At 41.2% G+C, this 9,255-nt stretch overlaps 1 protein-coding gene across 1 annotated transcript; it reads right to left on the minus strand.

The window, feature by feature from the left end:
* Positions 1-7,873: 7,873 nt before the first annotated feature.
* Positions 7,874-8,883, minus strand: hes2.1 (hes family bHLH transcription factor 2, tandem duplicate 1). Its single transcript, XM_054609977.1, has 4 exons — positions 8,794-8,883; positions 8,503-8,686; positions 8,115-8,397; positions 7,874-7,916 (listed from the first exon to the last, which is right to left on the minus strand). Exons 1-4 carry the CDS (start codon positions 8,881-8,883, stop codon positions 7,874-7,876), a joined length of 600 nt encoding a protein of 199 aa, XP_054465952.1.
* Between the last annotated feature and the right edge of the window lie 372 nt (positions 8,884-9,255).

Genomic DNA, 9,255 nt, shown 5'->3' on the forward strand with positions numbered 1-9,255 from the left:
ACGCCCCTCTAGTTTTCGAGATATTATTTTAACTCTTCAGGCTGCGTGAAATATGGAGAGGTTGAGGTCCACTGCACCGGTACCGTGAAAACACTGCAATCCGGCACACCGGTATACAGGAGGATGAGCCGTCCAGATCAACATCCGTGAAAACATCATGACGTGATCGTCACTGCACCGCGACTGTGACAAACGCGAAACATTAAATAAAGATAATAAAACATTAAATGAAGAGAATGAAACATTAAATAAAGAGAATAAAACATTAAATGAAGATAATATAACATTTAACAATGGCCAAGCTGTCATCCCTGATGAAAAATACCTCCCACCCCATGCAGGACACCCTGGCAGCTCTGTGCAGTCCTTCAGCCACCGGCTGCTTCACCCCCCGTGTGAAGGAGAGGTACCGCAGGTCCTTCCTTCCTGCTGCTGTCAGGCTGCACAACCAACTCTGCTCCCAGCAGACCACATGACCACAGGACAATAATAACATAATAACATGACAATAGAAACCTGTGCAATACATTGCACTGTGCAATAATGGTTAAAAAAGTTAAAAGTAGTTGAAATAGTTGTTGTTTTTTCCTGTCTGTAAATATAGTATTTCAGTTATTGTTGTTTTTTCTACTGTTTTTTTTATTGCTTATTTATAATACTTGTTTTATTTTATTTTTATTTTTCATTTTTTATTTTATTTATTTTAAAAATAAGAACTTGAAAATGTAAATATATACATATATATATATATATATATAATAAATATATTGTGTTTTATATGTATGAACAAATGTCTCAATAAAGTTATTGAATTTAAAAATGAATAAATTAAAAATTAAAAAAATTAAAATTAAATTTTTTAAAAAAAATCTACCCGGCATGCAATGCGCGGTGATCGCTGAACCTATTTCCCGGTCACCGGATTCTACCGGGACGCCTCCTCAGTTTCAGACGGCTCAACCTCCTCTAGCTATGCTAGCTAGGAGGCTGAGTCATTTGGTCCACCGGCACCGCCCGTGAAAAAACACCGGTAATCCGGCACACCGTATACAGGAGGATGAGCCGCCCAGATCAACATCCGCGGAAACATCATGACGTGATCGTCACTGCACCGCCATCAGACAAACGCTAAAACATTAAATAAAGATAATAAAACATTAAATGAAGAGAATGAAACATTAAATAAAGAGAATAAAACATTAAATGAAGATAATATAACATTTAACAATGGCCAAGCTGTCATCCCTGATGAACAATACCTCCCACCACATGCAGGACACCCTGGCAGCCTCTGTGCAGCCTTCCTCAGCCACCGGGCTGCTTCACCCCGGTGTGAAGGAGAGGTACCGCAGGTCCTTCCTTCCTGCTGCTGTCAGGCTGCACAACCAACCTTGCCCAGCAGACCACATGACCACAGGACAATAACATAATAACATGACAATAGAAACTCAGCAATACATTGCACTGTGCAATAATGGTTAAAAAGTTATAGTTGAAATAGTTGTTGTTTTTTCTCTGTCTGTAAATATATAACCCATCTGTGCCGGATAACAGGAAGCCTTTGTCTGAAGATGTTCCGAAACTTCATGCGAATTAAGAGTCCCATGCGGGCTGTGTGGACGGGTCAGAACCAGGGAGGCGGACTCCACCTGACTCCTGCTCCAGCAGCTCCGGGGTTTCTGCTTAGTCTCAAACAATGAGAACCACATATACAGATACAACACCTATAAGCAGATGTAGTATTGCCGATATGTAATGAAAAGACATCTTGGGCAGTTAAATAGGTCAAACTCAGCATCACATGGGAACGAAACGTTTCAGTGTATTTCACAGTGGTCTTCCCTTTGTTTGACTGAATGGTTTTGCCAGAGAAGTCAAAGTTATTATACTTGGATTTTATTTTGGATAAATAATCTGATATTGCAAGTATTTGTTCTGCTCAAAAAGTTATAGAATACAGTTATTTTACCGTAATTGTTATTTCAAAATTGAAATAAAAGGAAAATTGAAATTTAGCAGAAAACCAAAAGAAATGAGTTTGAACAAATCCCCCAATCATTACTGTGTCAGAAGAGTTTCTTTTAACAAACTGTGATTCCATATCACTCATCCACTCTTTCCAAAGATAAGGTTTTAAATGGAGTAATGAACATACTGCATGTATGCAAATAGTTCAATTGGTTAGCTCAACAGAGCAAAGTGGAATTTTTATCAATTCAAATTAGAATACATTTTCTCATTCTTTGCCCTGCTCTTTGCTACCAGCTGAACAAGGTGGTATCCTTCCTGAAACCCATTACCGATCAGAAACCAACGGTATAATGTGATGCCAAAACAGGCAAATACTCATCCAGATCTATACCCAATAAAGGACCAACAATTTAGCATTGCACTTCTATAAATATGTTAGGAGATGCATTAAAAAGCAGAATTGAAGCAGCATGTGTCTGAAGCAAACTCCAAAAACTACAATTTCCATAATGCAACTCAATAGCAGCTTTCATTAGACCATCTATGCCTCTTAAATGCAAGCTCTTTTCAATTCTTTACCTCCAGTTTGTAACACAGGATGTATCTTAAATGCTTTAAATCTGAAGACAGCATCAGAGTAATTTCTTCAAATGTCAGAACGCTCCCTCCTAAGTCACAGAAGAGCATAGACAGGCATTTTAACAGGCTGAATGGTACTCTTTCACTTTAAATAGACTGAACTTGATGGGTAAAGTTTGGTTCATTCAGTTTTACTGTGTAAAAATCAACCCCGTCACCAGACAAGAATATCCATATTGGGCAATTCATGCAAAATCCTGAAATAAAGAATTGACAATGTTTTCAGTGTAATTTTCTCTCTACAATATCTGTGTATGCTAATGACAGCCGTGTTAGGGCCAGAGAGAGATTGTGCAGTAATAGCAGAACGCTCACACCCACCATCCCCCACTGTGGCCTCAGCTGGGACAAGAAAAGCTGAACAACGTGGATCTCAGCTTTTAGAGGTTACCGTGTTGTGGGACTGCTTGAGTCCCCTTTCCTCCACTTTTTAGACAACATGTCTTTCATAGTTAAAGGTTAGACCTTGTTAAACTTTGTATTCGTTCCATAATAATGTATATTATATGATTGTGCATATAGCAATGTTTTCTTTACCGTTTTGTACATTTGTGCTTTCAGTTATTTGCCACATTACTTATTAGTTACAAGTGGCAATAAACAAGGAATTAAGCTGAGAGTTTCCTTTTTTTAGTCCGTCTTTTGTTTTGAGGCAGAGAATTTAACTTTTCTTGGTCACATATCTGTCTGTTCTGTAATGTGGAGATGCCTTTTACAAACACAAACTCTGAGGTTCTCTTCTAACTCTGCAGCCTGAACCATTATTGTGTGTTGGCTGGCCCTAACTAGCTCCACACCCACTGATGCACACTGATCTGCATATCTTTGTAATGGTGTTGCTCGAAATAAGGCTGGGAAGTAATGCTGTTTAACCTCGAGGAGCTTCCTTCTGTTCCTTAAGTGAGTACTGAGCAATGGAGATAGCATTCATTTCTGCTGCTTCCTCTACATGCTTCGGTCAGACGTAGCTTTTAAATCCATCATTTTTAATTGGAGAAAATCCAATCCAGCTTTCATCATATTATGTGATTATGTGTGGAATGAACTCCCCACTGACGTCAGGACAGCAGAGTCGCTGGCCATCATTCGGCACAGGCTGAAAACTCACCTCTTCAAGAAGCACTACCCTGAGCCTTCCTCTTAGCACTTATTGCATTCTATTAGTTTGTTGCACTTATTATATTCCTATTAGTTTGTTTCTGTACTTTTGCTCTGGTTTATGCTCTTAGATGCTTGTTTAAGAAAGGAGATGCACTGATGACTTCTGGTGACTAGTAGTTCTCTTGAATACCTATGTTGAATACACTTCCTGTAAGTCGCTTTGGATAAAAGCGTCTGCTAAATGACTGTAATATCATGTAATGTAATGTGATCATATTGTGATCATATTGTGATCATCTGTGCCATCTGTTTGGCGATTACAGAATTGTAATCTAATGTATATCTATTTATCTTACTTGTTATGGTATTTTATCAACATTACTTCAACTTTTTCCAGCGTGTTATCTTCATACTTCATCTTATTCATTTTAAGTCTCTGTCAAACCTTTTGCAACCTTTATGTTTTATGTTCTATGATGCGGATGAGATTAGATTTTCTTGTTAAATAAAACATACAATGGATTCATAAAGTATTCAGACCCCTTTGCTTTTTGAACACTTTATTATATTTAATTATGTAAGCGTAGCCATTTTCGCCCACCAATATACACTAAATAACTCATAATGATAAAGTGAAGCATGTCTTTAGATTTATTAGAATTGTATTAAAAAATCAAAAACTGAAATATGAAAATATTTAGACCCTTTACTGTTGCACCCCAAAATTGTGGTCAAGTGCATCCTGTTTGCTTTAAATATCCGTGATCAAACTGAATTGACTGGGGATAGTCTAGAAAGGCATGTTTATAAGGCCTCCCAATTCATTCTGCATGTTAAGACACAAACCAAGTCTTGAAGTCCAAGAAACTCTCTGTTGACCTCCGGGACAAAAGTGTGGTGAGGCATCGATCAAGGCAAGGGTATAAAAGCATTTCTAAAGCTTTCAGTTTTCCCAGGATGACATCCACAATTGTGAAATATAAGAAGTTTAGAATCCCCAGGACTCTTCCTAGAGTTGACCATCCGGCCAAACTGAGTAACCGTTTCGCCGTCATGGTAGTCATGGTAAGGGAGGTGACCAAGAACCCAATGGTCTTTCTAAGAGAGCTTCGGAAGTCCTTTGCAGAGATGGAAGAACCTTCTCAGCCACACTCCATCAATCAGGCCTTTATGGTAGAGTTCCTTGATGGAAGCCACTCTTGAGTTAAAGGTGGATATAAAGACCAGCTTGGTGTTTGCGAAACTGCATTTTAACGACTCTGAGAGCATGAGCGAAAAGATTCTCAGGTTAGAACCAGAGAGACAAATTGTAATCCCTTTTGGCAGAACTCATAGGACTAAGTCTGGTGAACACCAGGCACCGCGCATGACCTGGCAAATACCATCCCTGCGGTGAAGCATGGTGGTGGCAGCATCATGCTATAGGGGTGTTTCTCAGCAGCAGAGACAGGGAAACTGGTCAGAACTGAAGGAAGGATGAATGAAGCCAAACATAAGGAAGAAAACCTGCTCCAAAGCGACAATGACCCAAAGCATACAGCCAAGACAACGCTGGAGTGGCATCGGGACGAGTCTCAGACTGTCCTAGACGCTCCCATCCAATCTGAGCTTGACATGATCTGCTAGGAAGAATGGACTAAAACTGCCTGAATCAAGCCTGTAGAGCCTCGTCAAAAAAGACTCAAAGCTGTAATGGCTGCTAAAGGGGCTCTTACAAAGTATTGAATTAAAGGTCTGAATGCATACTCTGTTAATGAGAGATTTCAGTTTTTGATGTTGAATAAATTTGTAAATGAATCCAAAAACTTTTTCACTTAATCAGTATGGGTTATTGAGTGTAGATTGATGGGCAAAAATGGCAATTTTAGTCATTCAAAACTATAGTAAACCCACAACACAATTTAGTGTGCAAAAAGTGAAGGGGTCTGAACTTTTGCTGAGGGCACTGAATATAACTGGCAGACACTTTTATCCAGAATGACTAAAAAAGAACTGCATTTAACCTTAACAGGAACAACTTAAAAAATAAAAACAAATCAAGTGTACAAAACCCCCTCTTTGTTCTACCAACCCTCCACTGCAGCTCAGCAAAGAAACACTGTCTGGAATGACAAACGGAGCTTCATACGTCATAGACTAACTTCAGGAGATACCCACTTGATATCTCAGGATGCGGAAGAAATCAAGACGGGGAATTTTGTCCTCCATCTATTCCATTGAAGATGCCCAAAGAATAGATCTCTTCTGAGTCACTATGGACAAAAGGAATACTAACAGAGACTGATAAGTTGGGCGTTTGAACATTGTTTTAAAAGACTTGAACCTAAACTTGTGCTTTTAAGAACTGTGGTTTTGTATAGTTGCATTTCTGTTGCATTATCAATGACCTTTCAGCAGAGAATTTCACCAAATTTAATATATATCCTCTACCTTATATGAAGCCTGTGGTTATGTCAGTTCATCCCAGTTCAGTTAGATAGTCAACCTTGACAGAATGTGCTTGAGATAGAAATATTATCTTAATGCATTAGATAATATTTCCTAACTGTTGTTGGTTCATTCAGAAAAGTCTCAAGATCCAAGACTTATGACCCGTCTACCCAAAGACACTGCAAAGACATTTATATCATGAATGTTGTGAAAAGGATCATGTTAAAGTGTCAAAAGAAAAGTGGGTCGAAACCAGGATGTTGGGCCATCTTTGAATGCACCAATCAGTGTTTTATAAAAGACTCCCAGCTAATGTAGTATCATGTTGAATAAAGATAAAGATGTGGGTGCGGGTTAATTATGATTTTAATACCATATTACAGTGGACGGTGGCTAATGATGGCAGAAAAAAATCCAACTCCATGTTATTAATCTACTCCTCTCACAACATGCAATATCAACATGTTGTCAGATGCCAAAAGTTAATGCATGATAGAAACCTGCATATTGCATTATAGGTCAAGTCTTTAAAAAAATACTGAAGAAAGTATTAGAACTGGTCAGTATAACCCAGCCTTTGTTCGACAAAATGTTAAAGAAGTTTTACGAATATGATACATTCATAATAGCTGGAGAATGGAGTTGGTGCTCAGCTCACGTGTTTTTTAGAAGACAGCACCCCCTTTTTTCTACTAGACTTCATGCATGTATAAACGGTGCCCCTTCAATGATAGAGGCTTTTGAATGTGACTTATATCCAGTAAAATCTAGAGGGTGGAGGACGTGATCTTTTTTAAAGTGGTTTATGCAAAATTACTGCAATTATAAACATCCAAAGGCTGTTTGATCATGTAGTATAAAGAATAGATACAAGGTAAATAGAAGTACTAATTTGCAATATAAATGACTAAAAAGAGAATTCAGGACAGTCCCTAAGACATAAGATGAACAACCTAAATGGGTTAATATACTCAGATGTAAAACAGTCATAAGTGTCTACAGATTTAAAAGCCATAATCACAGGGATATGATGTGTATTTATTTAGGAAATTTTACATATTGTAAAATGACTGAGTAACCAGTGTGTTTAGGGGCGACGTCAAATGTGCCATTGTAATTCCCAACAGTCATCTCAGTGTTTCCCATCACACAACCAGTCCAACTTCTTCCCACCAGTGTGGTCACTGGGAGGCAACAATAGAGCAGCTGCTCCTCAGCTTCACTGCTCAGGATGACCTGCGCGCCTTTTTCACTGCTTTCATACCGAGACTCCTCTGCAGCAGACCTTTCATGATACATTCCAGATCGTTGGAACACCAGAAAATGAAAGATCAGACAACAGCAATATTCGAGGAATTTTCATTTATTGAAAAGTGTCACAAAACATGTTTTTATATAGATACATAGCGCCGATGAATATCATAATCCCATTCAACACACAGTGTTTACAGACTATTCTTTTGCACAGACCAAAATACTTTTAAGTCCATCGTGCAAACCTCAAACAAATTAACCCTTTGGGTTTTACAAAAGTGTTGTCTACAACCCGTATCTTTGAAACCCCAAAGAGGACTGCATTTTAAAAAGCTTCAAGACTTCAGTTTCTCTAAGATCTGTGCTCGTGTGCTCTCTGGCATGAAACGCAAAATGAGCCAAATGCTCCATTATTGTACAGCAACTCCAACAATAAACAAACAATAAATAACAGGCATGAGGTGAATGTCCATCTGATCTACCAGGGTCTCCACATGGCAGCGCCGACAGACTGCGCTCCTCCAGACTGCGCTCCTCCTGACTGCGCTCCTCCTGACTGCTCTCCTGACTGCTCTCCTGACTGCTCTCCTGACTGCTCTCCTCCTGACTGCTCTCCTGACTGCTCTCCTGACTGCTCTCCTGACTGCTCTCCTGACTGCTCTCCTCCTGACTGCTCTCCTGACTGCTCTCCTGACTGCTCTCCTCCTGACTGCTCTCCTGACTGCGCTCGGCTGGGAGCCACTGCGCTGCTGCGGGACTGGCTCTCCGTTCTGGAGCTGAAGCTGTATTTGAGGCTCAGGAGTCTCTGTTGGATCTGAGGGAGAGTCCTGGAGCTCTGAGCGCAGCAGTTCAGGCAGGTCGGGGTGACGGTGGCGGACATGGACTGCTGGACGAACTGGTTGACCCGCTGACACGCTCCCTGATCCAGACTGGTTTTGGGAAGCAGAGCGGAGACGCGCTGGAGGCAGGCTTTGTAGCCTTCCTTGTAACTGTCTGCGGAGTCTGGAGGGAAAGGAGATTTGGTCAGTAACTTGAATTGAATGTGTCGTTCGCAATCACAGATCAGATGGATGCAATGCATTCTGTGGCTCAAGAGATGCTGCGTACCTTTGGCTGGAGTGGAAGGGAGGTCTCTCAGGAAACGGACGGTCATTTCCAGAATGTCAGCTTTCTCCAGTTTGGAGTAGCGTGCGTTGTCTTTGCCAACCAGAGGAAGAATCAGGCTTTTCAGGTGAGTGAGACTGTCGTTGATACGAGCTCGTCTTCTCTTCTCTAGCAAGGGTTTAAGAGTCTGGAAGAAATGATGGAAACACGTTATTCAGCTGCACGTTTAAAGGTTCAAATGAGAGAAACATGTCAGTAACAAATAAGCATGTACGGTTTCTTTCTCCCCCTTACCTTTCTCAGTTCGTTGGCTTGCTTTCTCTGGGCCACGGTGGAGCTGGCAGGGAGAGGCTGGTCGGCCTCGGTACTGATGCTGGGACTCATCTCGTTTGCTGTTGTTCTTGTGCTTTTTTGAGGGGAGATACTGCGCTTTGGAGCGGCTGAGCTGAAGTGTGCCGGAGACACGGAGAGCCTCCTATTTATGAGGGCCCGGCGCGTCAGAGGGGCGGGGACACAAGCCATGACAGGGGGGGGGGGCTCTGGTCCTCTGGGGGGGGGGGTCCTCTCCTCTGGGACTCTGGTCCTCTGGTCCTCTGGGGGGGGGTCCTCTGGTCCTCTGGTCCTCTGGGGGGGGGCCTCTGGGGGGGGGGGGGGGGGGGTCCTCCTCTGGGACTCTGCGTCCAGCGCCGGTATGCGGGTTGAAATGAGCGGCCAAATCTCTAAAAGAAAAAGTTTAATGGGTTATGCCTGAAAGTT

Source organism: Anoplopoma fimbria, chromosome 12, assembly GCF_027596085.1.
Source record: "Anoplopoma fimbria isolate UVic2021 breed Golden Eagle Sablefish chromosome 12, Afim_UVic_2022, whole genome shotgun sequence".
Taxonomy (NCBI): Eukaryota; Metazoa; Chordata; class Actinopteri; order Perciformes; family Anoplopomatidae; genus Anoplopoma; species Anoplopoma fimbria.

Coding starts and splice junctions, on each gene's coding strand:
- hes2.1 (XM_054609977.1), bottom strand. CDS start 8,883: ATGAGTCCCAGCATCAGTACCGAGGCCGACCAGCCTCTCCCTGCCAGC. Junction 8,398..8,502: donor CCCTTCCACTCCAGCCAAAG/GTACGCAGCATC, acceptor CTTTCCCTCCAG/ACTCCGCAGACAGTTACAAG. Junction 7,917..8,114: donor GCTCCCAGCCGAGCGCAGTC/AGGAGAGCAGTC, acceptor AGCGCAGTCTGG/AGGAGCGCAGTCTGTCGGCG.